Source organism: Lissotriton helveticus, chromosome 11, assembly GCF_964261635.1.
Source record: "Lissotriton helveticus chromosome 11, aLisHel1.1, whole genome shotgun sequence".
Taxonomy (NCBI): Eukaryota; Metazoa; Chordata; class Amphibia; order Caudata; family Salamandridae; genus Lissotriton; species Lissotriton helveticus.
The window spans coordinates 155,259,678-155,281,333 of NC_136072.1; the positions used below are offsets into that span (position 1 = coordinate 155,259,678).

Sequence of the window (21,656 nt, forward strand, 5' to 3'; positions counted from 1 at the left end):
AATATCTCACTCATGGGATCATTGCTAAAAACATTAAACAATACAATATTGTACATCCCATCTTTAATGTAATCTTATGTTCGAGGCATGTGGGCTGCTAAATTCATATCTTATGCATAGATCGCCGCCTAGTGTTGGGTCCGGATGATTGCACATTGTTGTCCTGGAAGAGTCTTCGAAGTATCACGAGATAGGTGGCTCCTCCCCTGGACTACAGTGCGCATGGGCATCGACTCCATCCCCAGATTGTTTTTTTCCGCCATTGGGTTCGGATGTGGTTTCGACGTCTCCGTGTCGGGACCGAAAAAACTTTGTTCTTAAGGCCAAAAGGCCTTCTTTACCTGCGTCGGTATTGTTTGCGTACGGTCTCGGCCGTCGTCCGACTCTCTGAGCCGGGCATCTACGGAGTCGAGTAACTCTTCGATCGAGGCCCTCTCGTCGCAGCAAGACCCGACGAACTTAACATGGAGCGGAGCCCGTTCAAGTTCTGCCCCGTCTTTGGATCCAAATATCCACATATCGATGTGCATCCGGTCTGTAATAAATGCCTATCACCGGACCACAACGAAGAAAACTGCATGGCCTGCTCAAAGTTCAGGTCCAAGAAGACGCTCAAGCATCGGCGCGCGGCGCGCCTCGAGGCCCAGCGAGCGGCGCCGGCACCCGACGACATATTCGACGACCCCGCGGAAGAAGGCGTTAGCCATCATCTACAGATTTCACCACCATCGACGGAGGTCCAGGCCGATCCCGAGGAACATGTCGAAGGACAGGGCCAAGACCTTGAAGACGTCGTGGAGGTAGGGGACGATGAAGAAATGTTATGGGGCCGCGGAAGATAGCTCAGAGGAAGAGCTATGCCCCGAAGTCTACTTTTCTCAGGCTCAGGTCACGGGATCGCCACTCGGCCTTACCCACGACCCTGCACCGCTATCCCCGGCCCCGCCACGGACACTCAAGCTGAGCCGCCATCTCAGATATCGAAACCGAAACCAAAACCTTCGCATTCGACGGCACCAAAGATGGCTGACGTCCAGCCAAAATCGAAACCGAAACCTTCGGATTCGACAACACCTAAAATGGCCGGCGTCCAACAAAAAGTATCGAAGCCTGCTCCTTCATCGACTCCGTCGCCCTCAGGCCCACCGAAGTCGAAGAAGGCTGTCGAGTCGACAGCGTCGCAAAAGGTGCACAAGGAGCCATCCTCTAAGAAGGACGTCCATCAAGTGTCGAGCACGGTTGCTCCGGCACGGACATCTAAGACTGTTGACACGCCTTCGGACGCTCCTACGGCGCCATCAAGTAAACGCGCAGTCGAATCAAAGTCGACTAAAAGCCACGTCCCGAAGGCCGCAGGCACTACGGCAGCACCGGCGTCGGCGCCAAAGACTCCAACGGAGCCGCGACACGTTGCAGCCGAAGATTCGTCGACGCAAATCTCGTCCACACCGAGGGACTCCGACGCCACCGAACATCGGCCGTCGGTTACCAAACCCTCGGCCTCCTTCACAAAGCAGGTGACCGACTCCCTCAAACGTATTCGGGAGAAGACTTTGTCGTCAACGGCTTCGCCTCCAAAGACCTCGACCAAGCTTCTCTACACTCTGCCACCTAGGGTGGCACCGAAAGCATTTGCACCAAGATCGGTGCCGAAAATCGCTAACACGTCGGATCCTTTGACGCAAAAGGGACGCTCGGATCAACATCAAGCCTCAGAAGAACAATCTGAGCATTACATCGATGCCCAGACAGGGAAATTAACCCTCTACAAGAGGAAAATCACTTCCCAACCACTGGAATCCTATGTTATTCCACTTAAGAAGAAGAGGCCGGCACAGGACATTCCTGCCCTTGTTGAACCTATTCTGCCACCACCAATAAGAAGTCCATCTCCTTCACCCAACCAATCAGGAGGAGAGGATGGTGAACAAGATGACCAATACAATTTCCCAGTTGACAATGACCCTGATGTTCAGCAGGACTCATATGACGACACTGGGGACCAAGGCGGACATCAGGTGGTACAAGATCCACAAGGTTTTGGGACACGTACATCTCCAACAGAGGATTCTGCAGCATTTAATGCTTTAATAGAGCGGGCTGCAGCAAATCATGATGTGGACATGCATGCTGACCCGGTGGAGGAAGATTTTTTGTTCGACACTTTCTCTGTCTCAGAAAGAACAGTTAAAATACTTCCTATGCTCAAAGGTGTCCTTAAACATGCCCCAGAGATCTTTAAAGAACCTACCAGGGCAAGAGTGGTCAACCCACGTATCGAGAAAAAATACAGGCCAGCACCTGGAGAGCCTGCATATATTCAAGGACAGTTGCCTCTGGACTCGTTGGTGGTCGCCAATGCCCGCAAGAGGGCAAACTCCCAAATGACGGGTGAAGCTCCTCCCCCAGACAAGGAGTCGAAAGTGCTTGAGGCATCCGGCAAGAGGGTGGCTGCGCAAGCTGCCAATGTATGGCGTATAGCAAACACACAGGCACTATTGGCACGCTACGATAGGGCGCATTACGACACCCTAGAACAGCTCCTTCAACACCTACCTGATGAGTTTAAGGAAGCAGCCGAAATGCTCATACAAGAGGGAAAGCTTATCTCAAACGCTGCAATAAAGTGTGCACTTGATGTGGCAGATACAGCGGCAAGGGGAATAAACACTAGCGTCATGTTAAGGCGACAAGCTTGGCTTCGTATATCTGGATTTAAGCCTGACATTCAAACTACAATACTCAACCAGCCCGTCAATCCTGACAGACTGTTTGGTCCAGATGTAGACACCACCCTTGAAAAGATTAAGAAGGACAACGAGACTGCTAAGTCCATGGGGGCGCTTCAGTCACAACAATTCAGGGGCAGCACTTTTCGTCGCTCAGGTGCACGTGGTGTTACCAGAGGACACTTGGGTCAACAAACACAATTCACAAAGGCTGGTGCACAATCCTCGTACCCCAAGCAGGGTAGAGGGGGTTACAGAGGTAACAGTGCCAAGGGCAGAGGCAGAGGGAACAACAACTCCCGTTCCTCTGCCGCCAACAAACAGTGACTCTCTGTCACTGCCCCCCGACCATACTACACCTGTCCGGGGGAGACTCCAGCAGTTCCTGCCAGTCTGGACATCCATCACCACGGACAGGTGGGTGAGAAAACTTATCCAGTACGGTTACTGTTTGGAGTTAACATCCACTCCTCCCAACATTCCCCCAAGACACCGGCCTATGTCGGCAGAGCACTTGCACTTATTGCAGCAGGAAGTCCTGGTGATGCTGCAAAAAGGCGCAATCGAGCTCGTACCAGTGGAAGAGGAAGGCACGGGGGTCTATTCCCTGTACTTCCTCATCCCAAAAAAGGACGGATCCCTCAGACCTATTCTGGATCTACGCCCCCTCAACATGTACATACTGTCAGAACACTTTCACATGCTGACACTGCAACAAATTCTTCCCCTGCTCAATCAAGGGGACTTCCTAGCAACCTTGGACCTCAAGGATGCTTATTTCCACATCCCACTCCACCCATCTCACAGAAAATACCTCAGGTTCACCATTCAAAACAGGCACTATCAGTTCAAATTCCTACCCTTCGGGGTGACTACTGCCCCCAGAGTGTTTACAAAGTGTCTGGCGACAGTGGCGGCGCACCTCAGGAGACAGAATATACATGTCTACCCGTACCTAGACAACTAGCTTGTTCAAGCAAAGTCGTAACAACAGTGCGCCGCAGACATGTCCCACACTATTCAACTCCTTCACAGTCTGGGGTTCTCGCTCAACTACCCAAAGTCGCACCTTCAACCACACCATGTGCGGCAGTATCTGGGCGCAACAATAAACACCCTGACTGCTATGGCTCAGCCAAACCCAGTCAGAATCAACAGCATTCAGTCGCTGATCCAAAAGTTCAGACCGCAACACTCCCTGCCAGCGAGAGTGTTCATGCAGTTGATAGGCATGATGGCCTCCTGCATCTTCATAGTCCCGCACGCGAGGTTGCACATGCGTCCGCTCCAAGAATGCTTGGCAAATCAGTGGACACAGGCTCGGGGACAACTGACAGACCTAGTGTTGGTGACCGGTCGGGCATACAACTCTCTGCATTGGTGGAATCCACACAACCTTTGCAAGGGACGACCGTTCCAAGAGCCAGTGCCACAGATAATCCTAACAACGGACGCATCTCTCCAAGTACACTGTGCAGGGACTGTGCTCCACCCAGCAACAGAAGTTGCACATCAACTACCTGGAATTGATGGCAATCTTCATGGTGATAAAGTCCTTCACAGTACATTTGTGCAACAAACTCGTGTTGATCCGGACGGACAACATGACAGCCATGTACTACATCCAAAAACAGGGAGGTACTCACTCACCACAGCTGTCTCATCTGGCTCAGAGCATGTGGAAGTGGGCCATTCAGAGGAACATTTTTCTCATGGCGGAACACCTCCCAGGTAAGGACAATCAGATGGCGGATCTGCTCAGCAGATACAGCCATCAAATGCACGAGTGGGAGATACATCCATCAGTACTCCACCCGTACTTCCAGCAGTGGGGTCATCCAGAGATAGACCTGTTTGCCACAAGGGCAAACGCAAAATGCCAACGCTTTGCCGCCAGGTTCCCTCACCCGGAATCGCAGGGGAATGCGATATGGATGAACTAGTCAGGCAAATTTGCTTACGCTTTTCCCCCAGCGCCTCTCATTCCGCTGGTGGCAAGAAAGCTACAGCAACACTCGATGACTCTCATCCTGGTTGCTCCAACATGGGCACGCCAACCATGGTACACCACGTTTCTAGAACTTTCCGTGGTACCGCATCAAAGGCTGCATCTCACGTCCAGGCTCTTGACGCAGAACCATGGCGACATTCAGCATCCAGATCTGCAACAGCTCAATCTGGCGATCTGGCTCCTGAAGTCTTAGAATTTGGCTACCTCAACCTGCCTCCATAATGCATGGACATCATCCGGGAGGCAAGGAAGCCCACGACCAGAGCTTGCTATGCAGCAAAATGGAAGCGGTTTGTCATTTACTGTACAGACAACAATATCAACCCGCTAGATGCATCCATTCCTAACATCATCTGCTATTTGTTACATCTTTACAAATGCAATCTAGCGTACGCTTCAATTCGGATACATTTATCCGCCATAGCGGCTTATCTCCAGAATAGGCAACACCTCTCTGTTTTCAGGGTGCCTGCCATTAAAGCCTTCCTAGAGGGACTGAAGCGAGTCATTCCTCCAAGAACACCACCAGCTCCAGTTTGGAACCTCAATGTGGTCCTCACTAGGCTGATGGGCCCACCTTTTGAGCCACTGCACTCCTGCGAAATTCAGTTTCTAACATGGAAAGTGGCTTTTCTCATTGCTATCACATCGCTCAGACGTGTTAGTGAGCTGCAGGCGCTCACAATCCAAGAGCCATTCATCCAAATACATTCCAACAGGGTAGTGCTCCGCACTAACCCCAAATTCCTTCCTAAGGTGGTGTCACAGTTTCATATCAACCAAACTATTGACCTGCCTGCATTCTTCCAAAACCCACAAACAGTAGCAGAAAGAATGCTTCATACGTTAGACGTTAGGAGGGCGTTAATGTACTACATTGACAGAACACAACACTTTAGGAAGACACAACAACTTTTTGTTGCCTTCTCAGCACAGCACAAAGGCAACCCCATTTCCAAAGGAGGAATAGCCAGATGGATTGTTATGTGCATTCAAATCTGTTATCAAAAGGCTAAACGTACTTTAACAATACCCCCAAAGGCGCACTCCACACGCAAATTGGGGGCCTCCATGGCTTTCCTGGGGAACATTCCCTTGGAAGACATTTGTAGAGCAGCCACATGGTCTACACCACACACATTTACCAAACATTACTGTGTAGATGTGCATTCCAAACAGCAGGCAGCTGTAGGACAGGCTGTTCTTAAGACACTTTTTCAAGCTTCTGCAGCTGGCACGGGCAACCGCCCTTGATGGAGGGACTGCTGTGTATTCTATGCATAAGATATGAATTTAGCAGCCCACATGCCTCGAACTGAATATGCTACTTACCAGTATGCATCTGTTCTTGGCATGTAGGGCTGCTAACATTCATATCGCCCGCCCTCCTCCCCGGTGCCCGTAGCGGCTGCAGATACTCTCTTGCATTCATCATTAGCATGGACATCCTTTACACTATTTCACTCCATCTCTACCACAATGGCTAAAAACAATCTGGGGATGGAGTCGATGCCCATGCGCACTGTAGTCCAGGGGAGGAGCCACCTATCTCGTGATACTTCGAAGACTCTTCCAGGACAACAATGTGCAATCATCCGGACCCAACACTAGGCGGCGATCTATGCATAAGATATGAATGTTAGCAGCCCTACATGCCAAGAACAGATGCATACTGGTAAGTAGCATATTCAATACTTTATCCAAAAAGACTTTCACAATATATGCAAAATAAACAAAAGCTTTTAAATAAAATGTCCTTTAAAATGACTGTCGGCTCAGTGTTTCGGTGGTTTCTTGGATCACCCATTCTTCACCACTAAGGAGACATGAGGAGCTTCAGCCAGATGACCTGGTTTGAATGTGAAAGATCTAAGACTGCCTGCATTATAAGAGGGTGAAGTTTGTGCAGACGATACCAAAGGCCTATGTCAACCTATGAACCTGAGACATCAGTACAACCCACTACAATTCTATGCACTTGACCTTGTGAACTTGAGAGAAGAGGTTGCTACACCCCTTGTAACTTTGTGGGGTGCTTGATGTTTGTCAAAAATTAAGCTTTTTGCTGACCACATTATATTTCAAAGCCGATAAAAATTCAAAGAGGCGCTCAACATAATTCAAGAATTTACCGCGGTGAGTGGTTACAAGTTTAAGGGCCAGATGTATTAAAAGAGCGTTTGCGATTCTCAAATAGCAATTTTTAGTGGATCGCTATTTGGGAATCTCAAAATGCTAAGTATGTAGGAATCGCCAAAGATTTAGCGATTTCTCATTATTTCGTAATAATGATTCAGTAAATAGCGAATTGCTATTAGGTAATATGACTCCATTCGTTCCTATGGGCCAAAAGGCCCTTAGGTGAGAATGGTTATGCATTAGCTAATTTGCAATTACCTAATTAATAATTGCAAAATAGAGACTCCAAAGCCAAGGGTGCCCTCTGGCCTAAGGCCCTCCTGAAGCAATCCCAAAATGTTAATTGTGCACATGTAAAGTGCACACATGCCCTAGCCGCATGTGTGCGCAAAATGGCCATTTGAAAAATGTATTTTTTTTGCATTTCTCAAAAATTGCACATGGTTACCATCTCCTTGAAGTAGATGGTAATTAGTGTTCCTAAATGCACAGTTCGCATTTTGTAAAAGGCTTCTCACATGTGCATAAGGGAATCGCAAATTGCGATTCCCTATTTGCATTCGCAATTTAGGTTAATCACAAAAAATTGCGATTGCATAAATTCACAAACGGGCTGATTCTGCAAATCGTCCCGTTTGTGACCTCAAAAAGGCTTGATACATGTGGCCCTAACCCCTTAAAATGGAAAGTTTTGTTGTTCAGGGCATAGGTGAGATAAATTCCTTCATGTTTGCAACAACAGCTGGCTTTTAATCATCCAGTATGCTACTTCGGATTTTTTGTCACCTCAATTTTCGCAGACCTGTTGCATCTTAATTATCTGACTATGTTGAGGAAAGTCAAAGATCTATTAAATCGATGAGCATTAATTCCATTATCGATAATTGGATGAGTTTCACTGATAAATTTGTCAATTTATGATCACTAACGGAGAGCAAGAGATAGTGAAATCAGTTGCACTCTCCCACTGTCGAACTTCACACACACAAGCAACTGATTATTCAGAGATTTTTAAGGGAATACATTCAGTTCCCTAATCTTATCAGGATGTCAGGTGTTCTTTCTGCTGGGGCCTTCATCAGGGCTGACTCGTCGGTGTCCCTGCCCTTATTTGTGCATGCACACTTGTGAGGCATAATGCTCTCACCTGTCTTGCTTCTTTGTTTCCAGAGGATTTTCCTCTAGTATGTCTCATCGAGGGTCATGCGGTACATGTGAGATGGTGCCGTCTTGTAGTCACACTTTCAACAAAGAGCAGGCACCTTAGAATTACCTACGTCCTGCGAGGTACCCTCCTAATAAAGTAAAACCTTTGTGTATACGAAACAGACATGACGAAGGCCCCAGACCCGATTGGGCTCACAGCGAGGGCCGAGACAAGTTAGCATCAAGACGAGGGTGCAATTTAATAATTGTTTTTCAATAGAACCCTCCACTCTCATGTTTTTATTAATACCCCAGGTACCCTCCTAATATAGTAAAACCTTTGGGTATACCTTGAGGTATTTTTAATTCTTCACTTTTCTGGGCTTCTGCTCATCCAGTTTGTTTTATCTAAGAATTCCCATTTCCACCTATGGTTAAGTCCGCCCTGGTAGTACCATCTTACCAGGGTGTGGATAGGTGCAGATGATGAAGCATGTCAAGATAAGTGAACGAGACGTCTACTTCAATATCCTTGAATATCCCCTCAAAAGTAAAAACTAAGCAGAGAGAACACCTGACATCCTGATAAGAATAGGGAACCAAGAGGCATATTATCAACAACTAGCGATATTTATCGCTAAATAAGCTTAGCGACATTTTTTTTATCGCCGGATTTTATTGCAGAGATAATGTGCTATTAGCAACGTTTATCTCTAAAGCGATAAAATGTCCGGCGATAGCGGCGAAATGCGTGAATATCGCTGGAAACTTTGCCTGAATATCCACCTCCCATTGGATATACAGGCTTAGAAGTGGTCTGAGCAGGCGTTAGGTTTTGGAGATATTCGCGCTTAGCGCAAATATTTCCATCGCTACGCCTGTAGAAGGGAGGTAGATCTTTTTCACATCTGACTCCTAGTCTTTGGAACTCTCTACCCAAAAAAATGCGACTGCTAACAGTTGAACTGGCCTTTAGGAAAAAACTCAAAACATGGCTCTTTCGATGATAACTTCTGCTCCCTAACTGCACTTTCTCCTCAGCGCTGGGAAGCCTTCGGGCAGCCTTGCACTTATGAAGCCATAAACATAAACACCACATCACTTTCTAAAAAAAAAATGCCAATGTGAATGACCTCCACAAGAGATTACCTTAAACTGTGGCAGACAACATGCACATGGTAATCATTCAGTCATCTCACCCTGAATATGTGGCAATTCCTTGCCAATGTGTGACTAAAAATATACATTTGCAGGAGCTTTCATGTACATAAAACTCATGTGATATAAGAACATGGACACTCACACATCTTACATTTGCAGAAACAAAAGAGAAAATGCATAATCTATGAACTGTTTATTAGCCTGTGCAAAGTACTTTTCACAAAATTAGTCAATGACCTCCTTTCCCAAACTCTGTTCATGTTGCATCCAGTTTGCCCCGATGGATTTTTTGGACTCGAGTGTCACCAGATGTGTTACTGTGAGAACAATGCCCCTTGTAATCATATAACAGGAATATGTCAGTGCCCTCCTGGCTGGATGGGGCCAACATGTAATAAACGTAAGTAGAACAGAAAAACGTGAGTATTCATCACCCTCGCTTCCTCTCACATTAGAGTGGAAAATAATTATTTATTACGGTTAGGGCAATCTTAAGTCTGTCAGATTTAAGACGCAGATTGGTGTCTGTTGACAATTCTTTTCTTCTTGAACATTTGCAAGTGATCACTTTTCCTTATGTTTTTCTATTTAATTTGTGTTTATTGGCAGCAAGAAAGACTTTGCTTGAAGTTTGACTGTTCATTAATTGCATTGTGTGTTTGTTGAGTAAATCTTTTCTAGCCAAGTCTTCTCCCAAGCATCATGAATCGCAGACGATTGGTCTGAGCTGTGTAAAATGTTGGGTGACACAAAATCTATCAAACATCAGCTTTTGTTTGGCCCATGCTGCAGAACTAGAATCAGGATAGCAAAATGTGAGCTTTATACTAAAGAGCTGGACAGGCGTGCTTAATTTTTTTAATACACTTTTTGTTGCATTTATGAATTAGGAAGCAGAAAGCAGAAAAAAATAAGTCTGGGCGGTGAACTCTGCTCCGCTCGCAGCGTTTGCGTAGTTTTCCACAATCCGTGTTATGGCAGAGCTCGCGGAGTTCCGAAAAACTCGGCTTCACGTAGCAGAGTTTTTTCCTCGCTCTGGTTCATCAACGACAAGTTGGCGAGCTCGAGCAAGGAAAATCCACCTCTCGGCGAGATTTTTCCTAGTTCGTGATCGTCAACATCAAGTTGGCAAATGTGAGCATGGAAAATCATCCTCCCGGCGAGATTTCTCAACGCGGGCTGTCAGATTTATCATTGTGAGTGGTCGCTTATGCTGGCGACTGCTAGCATTGAGAAACCGTCCGTTTGTGTTGCGAAAGATGTCGCTTGAGTAAAAATTTACTCGAACAGCAGAAAGGAAGCAGCGCCCACTTGCGCTGTGCATGGTGCCGTTTGCAATGATTGCACAGTGTGGACAAGCACCTGGCACTGAAAATCACCACAAATGGCATTTATCTAATGGACTCCGCTGCTCACGGAGCCCAGCGTAGCGCAGCAGAGGATTCTTTTGCGCCTCGTGGAGTTCCGCGGAACTCCGCGAACTCTGCCAGGACTTAGAAATGAAACATAGCAAATTTTGTCAGACACCAGTAACTGCAAGAAGGGGTAGAAAGAAAATAAGTACAACAATCAACATGATCGCAGTAGCATAAAAGAAACAAGTCTAAAGCAGGTTTCCAAATATAATCATACATTGCATTTTTGCAAACCATCAAGTACTTTACCCATTTCTAATGTGTCCAAAAGGAAATGGTAAACAACCAGCTGTCAATTCCTGTTTTAGTTAAGTGTTTGCTTGCCCGAAATACGAGGCACTATACTGAAATTTGAGTGTGGTAAAAGGGGTTTACATGTAGAAATTGCATATCCTATTTCAAAGAATCAAGAATAGTGTAATTTTTCAAGAAACCGGCGAACGACCTTGGTGGGCTGTTCATCAGTGTAGCAGAATTGTCACTTGTAAATTTAGAGTCCCAGCAGATAAACAATTTTAGTGTGTGTAGGAGATAAATCTAACGAACGCCCATAAACTTCGAGAATTGTGGATATTTGCAAACATTTTGCAAATAGTTTCCTAAAATGAAAATTAATGTAAAACCATTCAAGTAATAGGCTTTTCCAAATTAACAATGAACTGGCAGCCCCCAAAGTCCATATTGTGGAAGAGAATTCTACTGACTAAAGATATTTTTCCAGTTGGGAAAAAATATGTTAAATGCTAACGCACATTTTCACATATACTTGCAGATTTTCCACCTGTTGGAAAATTTGCTTTGAGGACAATATGTCCATAGGAATACTTTTGAAAGTCTGGAGTAAACCAAAAGAGAGTCACACATACTCGCTGTAAACTAATTGTGAATTGACCCCCCAGACTGTCAGAATCTTCCAGGAGTACTGGTGGAATAGTTTGTGAGTAACAGGAAAAACTGTAATCTGCTTGAAGTACAGGAATGAACTGTAGAGAGCAGATTTCAGAAGCTGTGAGAGCTGCTTTGCAAATTTGACTATAAAGTAACATAGTCCAAACATGACTTTGGTAACTCACGATATGTTCCTGTCACGAGCCCCACAAAGGTCAACAACAATAATGCTGCATGTATCCAGGTGCGATGAAAGGTTGGTAAAAAGATTGTTTGTAATTTCTATTTCATGCTACACAAGTTTGACACAAGGGCACTCTTAAAGGTGATCAGCTTGGGTACATTTTTTCCACAATTCACTGAATGATAATAACGTTAGAGTGTTCCTTCTGAGTCTGTTTTTCACAACTAATTGATTCACAAAAATCATACTCAAAAACATACAATTTTACAAAAACTGATAATATGAAATATGTCAATTTTATAGTAGTCACTTTACCCAGTCATCCCTAAAGGACGAAATTCAAACGCAGAATACTTAAAATTGTGTAATCTGCCCAGTGGGTTATGTAGCTTCTTTGAGGATAGAGGCTGGCAAGGATAAGCGCCAATGGGGGTGTTCTAGTCGCGCTGCACGGGAGCAAAGTCAACAGTTCAGGCCAACCGTGATGGAGCACAGGCCAGCGACAAGAGCCACGAAGGCCCGGGGTACAGATTATCTTGACCCTGGTTGCAACAGCGATATGTGAGGTGCAGACAAGCAATGTGTCGATGTTGAGCTTGTAGTTTAAGTGATGCTTTGACTTTCTTCACGCAATGGCAGTGATACGTCCGGTCCGTTGAGCGAAGCACTGTTTCCAAATGTAGCGGTTCTGAACACAATGTGCTGGGGAAATCCATGCTGAAGGGCGATGCAGTTGCAGCAATGTGTTGGCTCTGAAGTGGCAGGTCCAGATGCGATGCAGCAGTTCCGAGTGTGATGTGCCAATTCTACACCCGCAACTGGGTCAGTGTTCCGGTTATGATACACTCAGACTGGAGATGCGTTGATTTCTCTGGTGCAAGAATCTGTGTCCACTTCCAATGAACCATGCACAGGCTGCCATAAAAAGCATTTTTATGGAACTCGGCAATCCCTGGTCAGCCAGTCTCGCTGCTGCCAAAGACCTTTTGAAACTTGCAATAGAGAACTGGGACCCCAAGACAGTCAAGTACACTGCCATCAAAAGCACAATAAAAAAACAAGTTTGTCTTTGCTCTCGCACCTTCGACATGGAATTGCTGGTAACAAGAGGCTTCCACGAGTCCCAAAGCCTCCCACATACAGAGTATAACCCCAAACTTCATCTTACGCAGGCCGTGTGGAAGCAAGCCTTACACAGGATCTTAGCGCTCAGATTACACCCTCTCCCCCTTAAAGAATTATACCCCACCGGGTCGACAAGAACGGCGATCATGGAGTGCCGGCTCTGCAAATATAAATGTGAATCTTTGGCCCACATTCTACTTTGCTGCCCGGCCTTGCGCCTAGCTCGCAGACTTTACCTTCGGCCCATATTGCTACAGCTGGGCACTCGAACTGTAAAGGAGGCAGTCCATCAACTCTATACACTGGACATAGTGAAGCACATGGCTATGTTTGGCAAATTTGTACAACTGACTCATACGAAGCTGATGGACACTCCCTGTTAAGTGATCAGGAAAGCACTTGCGCCGAGGTTACCTATCATCTTGTACTAACTGTTTAGCTTGATTGGAGCATGTACAACTGTTGGCTGAGTTCAAAAAGCTATCTTGGATTTAAAGACCTTTGAATTTTAGATCCTTAGATTTTAATTACACTGTCTATCTTTTAAAATGTTTATCTTTGAAAAACGTAGTGCTCTTTTTTACTTTGTTTTATTGTAATAGTTTTGAGTAACCACGCAAATAAATGTATTCATTCATTCATTCCATGCACAGGAGCAGGTGTAGAGACTTCAATATCCCTGAGGCTCAAGCAACATGAGGCAAACCAGCAAGCCAGTGAAAATCACTTCAGTTGCAAGGCAGAATCCAGCTCTCCTGAGCAGGGTCAGAGAGCAGCAAACAGCAGGGCAGTACTTCAGAAAAGCAAGCCTTCAAGGATAGCAGTCCAGCAGAGTGTCAGTCCTTGATGCAGCACAGTTGTAGGTCCAGAAGTGTCTGATTTGGAGGGGTCAGAGACCTAGTACTTATACTCAGTTGTGCCTTTTTATTTATATTCCCAGCCCTCGCTCTAGACTATCAATGTGGGGTAATCAGCCCTTTCTGTTGGGACAGGACACTACCCATTCTGGTGCAAGTGTCAGCTCCTCCCTCCCTTCCTGCCCCGGTTGGGCCTTCAGAATGCAAATAAGCGCCCACGAACACCTAACATTCCTTTGTTTGTGGCTGTCTAGAGGGAATGCACAAAGTGAAGCTGTCACCCACCCCAGACTTGCATTGGTGACAGGCTGCAGGCACACAGAGCTGTAACAGCAGAGAAATGCCCACTTTCTAAAAGGCATTGCTAGAATAGTAATGTTAAATCCAACTTTACCAATAAAGAGGATTTATCATTACCATTCCAAAGATATAAAGCATGACACAGCTACTCCTAACTGATCAGGAATTACAGTTTAAATAATAGTAAGGAATTCCCAATGGTAACTTACAAGAGGAGTAGGCCTCACAGTAGCAAAAAACTAATTTAGGCGGTTTTCACCACCAGGACATGGAAAATCTAAAAATACACTTCCTTCCGTTTCTTAAGACAGCACCCTGCCCTATGGGCTACCTAGAGCCTAACGTACGGGTGACTTATTTGTAATAAAATGGCGTTTTAGGCTTGGCAAGTCAAAGTAGCAGTGTAAACTGCACACACATGCTCTGCAGTTGCAAGCCTGGGACATGTTTAAAGTGCTACTTGTGTGGTTGGCACTATCAGTGCTACAGGCCCACAAGTAGTATTTCATTTACAGGTCCTGGGTCTATGTAGTGCACTGTACTAGGGACTTATAAGTAAATTAAATATGCCAAATTAGGCATGAGCCAATGTTTGCATATTTAGAGGAGAGAGCAAATGCCCTATGGCACTGCTTAGCAGTGGTAAAGTCCTCAGAGTCTTGAAGCCAACAAAAACAAAGGTCAAGAAAAGGGGAGGAAGAAGACAAAAGGTTTGGGTGACCCTTTAGAGAGGGCCATTTTCCAACAGGCACTCAATGTTTGCATGACAGGAGCTGTTGCATCCTCTTTTTTCTGATGCAGTGCAGATCCAAGGGCCTGTTTTATGTGCCTGCAGATGAAAATATTTCTTGGTTTTAGTGTATATTTTCTGATTGTACAGGCTGGAAACAGTGGTCAAAGTTTGGTATTTGTGTTTATTTTTATGAGCAGCATGATCTGAAAATAAAGTATTTACTTGCAGGGATGTAGCCTCCATTGATGCAACAGGTGCAGTGCACCAGGGCCCTGAGTCTTAAGAGGTCCATTCAAACTGGATTATTGCTGTATTTTACAGAACAAACAGCCACTGACACACTTCCTATGCTACTGGTTAATCGAAGAAATATTGGGTTAATTTAATTCACTTTACACCGATCAGAAACATGAAACAGTCATAGGCTAAGAAAAACCCATCATTATACGGCTACTATATTTGACACATGAGAAGTACATGAGCCAATGTGCTTTTCTCAGAACAGATGACAATGTATGGCCTGTGACGCTGGTGAGTCAAACCTCAAATGCAAAAAATAAATATATTAAAATGTATATTTTTCATTAGAAACAGATGGAGTGACTACGTCTGTACTTCAAACAGAGTGTGAGGTTGGCGGACATGAACACGGATGTGCACAAAAATGCAACTGCAGTCATGGAGGAATATGTGATACAATTTTGGGGAAATGTATTTGCCTTCCAGGATGGACTGGAGACCGGTGTGAAAGAGGTAGGTTTTCTGTCTAAGTTTTGCCCTTCATGCACTATGTTAAATCCTATCTTCTAGTTACTACATTTCAAGCGTGTCATTTTTTATCAATCTTACTTTAAGCCAACAGCATTTTGTATTTTGGGAGATTTTGTTTCTCTTTTATTTTTGTATATTTGGACAAACTCCCAGCATGCAAATTTTATTTGCTAAAAAGCAGTGAGCGGTTGAAAGTACAAAACACGTTATTGTTGCAGATGGCAGCTGTGCTGTATGAACACTATGATAACATGCTTATCAACATAGTAGGTACACTGGCTCATTACTCCCTGAATTAGGGTGTGGTAGGAATAACATAGACATGTAGATTGAAGGTAAGACTTATTCATACTACTGTGCACGGACATAGAGGAAGCATTGACTATTGAGGGTCAACCGGCCCTGATGAAGGCCCAAGAACTAATGCAGACTACCAAATAGGCTGAAACATGCTGTCACTCTAGTGACTAATGAATGACATTCAACCCATCTGTCATTGTTCATCCCATTCTTCTTTAAAGCCTACCCTGTGTACCCTCCTAATAAAGGGAATTGCTTCTCATTTATGTAGATGTATTTTTAACAGTAGTCTAGGTCACACTACTATCCAGCACCATTTCATCTGCACACCCTCGTTTTGAGTTTGAAACTGTCCTAGTAATACTATCTTATCAGGGTGGTATGGACTAGCTTATGGGGAAGCATGCTGCAGAAGTGTGGGTTAGGCTATTCCGTCTAATATTAACCTTTTTTGTTCCACCCATAATGCCTATGGAGTCTTGGCACAACCAACTGGTTCACATCACTATTGTATATTTTTGGGAGAGCTTTACTATTTGTGCCTATCTCAAAGTCCTGATACTACTAACACTCAGATTAATTCCATGGTCGCCTCCCCGATCACCCCTTCGGAATTGGGCTGTATTCAAAGTAGCACTAATTCCTAACTCATTCTTATTCTGAGAGACCACTGGTGGAGTAATTTAAAAGTTTACTTCGTACCCCCTCTTCAAAAGAGACTCAAAATACTCCTTCTCAACAAATATTGGGGAACGTAATTTCTCTTTATTCTGACACTCTTCGCTCCTAGCTCCCTGTTTCTCGCCTCCTCTCAACCCCTTCCCCACCTTCCATCCCTCACCCCCCCCTGTCTACACCCTTATCTCCCTCTACATTTCTACACTACCCCACCCCTATGGATCTCCATCCCCTCCACTCCCCCCCTCCCATTCTAATACCTTGTTTTATATCACTCATATTGAAATGCACATTGTTTATTTTGTTGCAAATGTTATCTAACTTGTAAAGCGCTCTGATATCCACAGGTCCAGTAGCGCTATATAAAACCTTGGAAATAAATAAATAAATAAAACTTCCTCTGCTTTCTGCCTTGTAGATACGTTGGTCTTGCCTCAAAATGCTAATAGTGCTTGTTCTTGATTGTCCTTCAAGTATGGAAAAGCTATACCCACATTAGACTGATGAGTATTGTTCTTAAGCTTATTTTTTGCAAAACATGCATGTTTTCAAGCTCCCAATCTTCAAATTAATGTCTTATAGGAGCTTCTTGATATTCCGTCTAATATTAACCTTTTTTGTTCCACCCATAATGCCTATGGAGTCTTGGCACAACCAACTGGTTCACATCACTATTGTATATTTTTGGGAGAGCTTTACTATTTGTGCCTATCTCAAAGTCCTGATACTACTAACACTCAGATTAATTCCATGGTCGCCTCCCCGATCACCCCTTCGGAATTGGGCTGTATTCAAAGTAGCACTAATTCCTAACTCATTCTTATTCTGAGAAACCACTGGTGGAGTAATTTAAAAGTTTACTTCGTACCCCCTCTTCAAAAGAGACTCAAAATACTCCTTCTCAACAAATATTGGGGAACGTAATTTCTCTTTATTCTGACACTCTTCGCTCCTAGCTCCCTGTTTCTCGCCTCCTCTCAACCCCTTCCCCACCTTCCATCCCTCACCCCCCCTGTCTACACCCTTATCTCCCTCTACATTTCTACACTACCCCACCCCTATGGATCTCCATCCCCTCCACTCCCCCCCTCCTATTCTAATACCTTGTTTTATATCACTCATATTGAAATGCACATTGTTTATTTTGTTGCAAATGTTATCTAACTTGTAAAGCGCTCTGATATCCACGGCTCCAGTAGCGCTATATAAAACCTTGGAAATAAATAAATAAATAAATAAAACTTCCTCTGCTTTCTGCCTTGTAGATAAGTTGGTCTTGCCTCAAAATGCTAATAGTGCTTGTCCTTGATTGTCCTTCAAGTATGGAAAAGCTATACCCACATTATACTGATGAGTATTGTTCTTAAGCTTATTTTTTGCAAAACATGCATGTTTTCAAGCTCCCAATCTTCAAATTAATGTCTTATAGGAGCTTCTTGATATTCATTATTGCATGTTTTTCCAAACATCTTGCTCTTGGTTCAATAATCACCAGTTTTGAATATTTTTGATTTCTCTGCATATTTGTATCATCTATGGCATCCACTCCAGAGACCACTTAGGGGCATATTATCAAGGGGGTTTATCTCTGCTTTTTTGGCTTTAAAAGCCAAGAAAGCGGAGATAAAATTATCTCCCTATTACCTAGCTGTCGCTAACACCAGTTAGCGACAGCTAGTAGGAGATAGCGACCATCTTGGGCCCCGCTTTGCATGTCAGTGAAATTTATCACTAATGACATGCAAAGTGGGCGTGCCAAGATGTTAGCGACTGGAAACAGTCGCTAACATCGCTATCTCCTATTACCAACTTTTGGAGATATTCGCGCTAAGCGCGAATATCTCCAAAAGCTAACACCTGCCCCTGAGCAGTTCTTAGCCATGTTATCCAATGGTAGGTGGATAACATGGCTAAGAGCATTAGCTCGGTAATGCATGAATATCGCTGACTTTTCATTGATATTCATGCATTTCGGCCGATTTTTATCGCTTAGGAGATAAACCTTGATAATAGCAAGGATCCTAAGCGATAAAAATCGCCGCAGCTCGGCGATAAAAATATTGCCGCTAAGCCAACATAGCGATAATTATCGCTAGTTGTTGGTAATATGCCCCTAATTTCCTAGGAACATATTTCACAGACCAAAAGTATTCAGGGAAAACTGTGAGTTTATTCTAAATCTGTAGAGCCACTTCTATGATCCCTCCTTTGCAGTACTCTTTAATGAAGTGTCCACATGATTGAGTCCATGTAAACATTTTTTTCAAACTAAAAAGTTTGTTTTAATACTGAATATTAGAATATATACTGGTTAGGTAGTACATTTACAAATGGAAAACATAATAACTGGGTAAATTTCTCTTCTAAAATAGGTAATAAATTAGTTTCAGCCATTTTGGTAACACAATGCCTACAACTACCATAAATATAAGGCATTGTTTTGAGTAAAGCAACATAACGAATGCTATTTCAAATACATTCCTGTACTGTAAGCTTGTAGCTATACCCTATCACAGAAAATTAGGAGATATCAAAAGTCTAATAACTAGGAGTTAGAGATTATCTATTCACATCAGTAGTACCTTATTTCCCCAACACTGAAACTACACTAAAGGATCTACACTAGCTTTCATTAGCGGAACAGATAACATTTAAAGGCAGCTGCCTCACCTTCATTGCACTCTTCACAGGTAACCGAGCTCTCTAGCAGATCTATTGACAATTTCAGGAGGAGTACAAAAAAACAGTAGGAAGAACAATCCCCAACAGAATACATCAGGTACCATATTTAGCATAGATTGCGTTGTCTTTGCATCATGCATCAGGTTTAACAAGCCACACAAGGCCACCTTGCAAAATTGTACACCTTCCCTACAGAGGAGCAACAAGGACAAATATCTTTATTTCTCCTCATTATTTCCCCTTTCTAAGTGTGCTGCACCCTGCAGAACTCTTAGAGGAAAACGCATTCAAGGATAGTTTTTGCTCAGGAAGGTGTCCCTTTCTGAATAAAAACAATCCTGTCTGGCAATGCATGCATCCTTATACGATGGTGCCAGCACACAGTGTGCCAGTGGAGGGAAACAGCAGGAATGCATCATATCTTGAGAGATATGGCGCATTTCTGCCCTCTCTGACACAGCACAGCAAGTTGTCTTTATGCGTTGTGCCGTGTCAAATGATGAAAAACCTGCCCCCAAACTTCCAAACCACACAAGCACTTGGGGAATCATTCTATGGGAAATGAAAAACTGTCTGGAAGACCATGCCGATTCAACTAAAACATCTCTGGATTTCTTGTCATTTTAAAAAGGTTTAAAGACCCACCTTTTCAGGGAGTGATTCAGAGGAAGAGGTAACAGAGCCAGAATTTCAATCAATCACAGATATCAACTCACAATACAGACAGTACTTCCCTGGCTAAGGTTATGTTTTGTTCTCCTGCTACCTTCTTCCAATCTCTGCTTTACATTGGGTTTTTAGGGTAGAGTATCCCAACATTGTGTAAATTCACAAGTCTCTTAATCCAGATTTACTTTCCCATTTACCTTCCACTAACTAACCTCGATAAACGAACCCTTCTACCAATGTTGCATTTTCTGTAGACATATGTTCTCATACGTTTTATGTAAAGCGCTCAGTAGACTTCATGGCTGCTCTGGATTTATGTACTAATTTTATTTTAAAACATGTAATGGCGTGTGAGTCGAAGAAGTATTTTAACACATCAATTGTTTTAAAATCAAACAGTTTACAAAGCACTCTCATGTTCCCATATCTTGGACTGGTATTTGATTCAAATGGATTGTGGGCTGACCATGTGGCTCACTGTAGGAGAAAGTTTACAAACTCTACTAATATGATACTCGGGTTGCCTAGGTAGAGGACCACAGAGGTTGTATCTGCAATTCTCATTGCAGAGATTCTGCTCCGAGTGCGGAGATTCCCCCACGACTGCAGAACCTCTGCCACAAGTGCAGAGCCCCTTTGTGAATTAGGCCCCTAATGTATAGTTTACTAACTATTCTCCTTTCAAGGGTTTACCGTAAGTGCACAAAAAAGAAATGCACAGCATGCACCTTATATACCATTTAGAACATTGGAATGTTGAGTGCTCGATTAAAGACAATGGAGTAGCTCTGGGCTTATGCTCTGGGTTTGATAATGGCTAGTATACGCTCGGAGCTCCAAGATTCCAATGTTTGTCCTCGTGTTTCCCCCTTTTTAATTTAGAACATTCTACCCTCAGTGGGCCGAATGTTCTAATAACCTTACAGCTCTTCTTCCTCGGGTTATACCAGTTGCTAAAGGCCCTCTCCCTCATTATAGGCCTGAAGCAACTGGTTAAAGCCCTCTGCAAGGGCTACAAGGCTATATTAGATGAATCATTGATACATGTAAAAACATCTTTGTTTTTCAGCCTGTGCTTCTGGGTTCTATGGAGATAACTGTTCAAGGGAATGTAACTGTGGCCACAGTGCAACTTGTCATCCTGAGTCAGGGCTGTGTTACTGTCCAAAAGGCTGGAGAGGAAAACATTGCGATACACGTGAGTTTAATTAACATTTTGTTTAGCTATTCTAGTAACACATATTTGCTATAGCAAACATTATCTTACCCCAGTGTCAAGGAGGGTAGAGCAAAGCTCAGATATGTGGTTTAAGTCATTTGACTGGTGAGAAGCTCAGATGTGGTTGGGAATAAACCTGCATGGTTAGTCTAATTTAAAAGGGTTTGATCGCATCCATGTGATCAGCACTTAAGCTGTTATTATTTATTTAGCATGTGCATCTTTTAAAGATTCTCGCCAAGGACTAGTAGTTGTTAATCAAAGGGTGTGTTATGTCAGTCAGTCAATCAAATTATCTTTATTCGATTTAGTTAAAAATCATACAAAGAGCATAAAAATGTATTATATACAATTAAAATACAATTAAACAATTTCATAGCAATCGAATACATATGACAAGTGTCATGATAAAAACAGAAGTAAAAATCTATACAAACATTTTATAAAGGGTGATTTTCTAAACTCCTACATGATCTAGATCTAGCAGCCGCCACTAAAAAGTTTGCCAGACAATATGTAATGCGGATATTTTTCAATGATTGTAGGTAGAGCATGGCTGGTCTAACCTGGGAAAAGCCAGCTTCCCTTAAAACAGGTAACAAATGTTTTTTTCTCTGTTCGGAAAAATAATCACAAAACATAATAAAGT

At 43.7% G+C, this 21,656-nt stretch overlaps 1 protein-coding gene across 1 annotated transcript in view; it reads left to right on the forward strand.

The window, feature by feature from the left end:
* Positions 1-21,656, forward strand: part of LOC144790753 (uncharacterized) — a 752,701-nt gene that overhangs the window by 660,128 nt on the left and 70,917 nt on the right. Inside the window, exons 22-23 of the mRNA XM_078665457.1 lie at positions 9,458-9,586; positions 15,277-15,441. Coding sequence (XP_078521583.1) covers positions 9,458-9,586; positions 15,277-15,441 — 294 coding nt within the window. The remainder of the gene's footprint in view (positions 1-9,457; positions 9,587-15,276; positions 15,442-21,656) is intronic.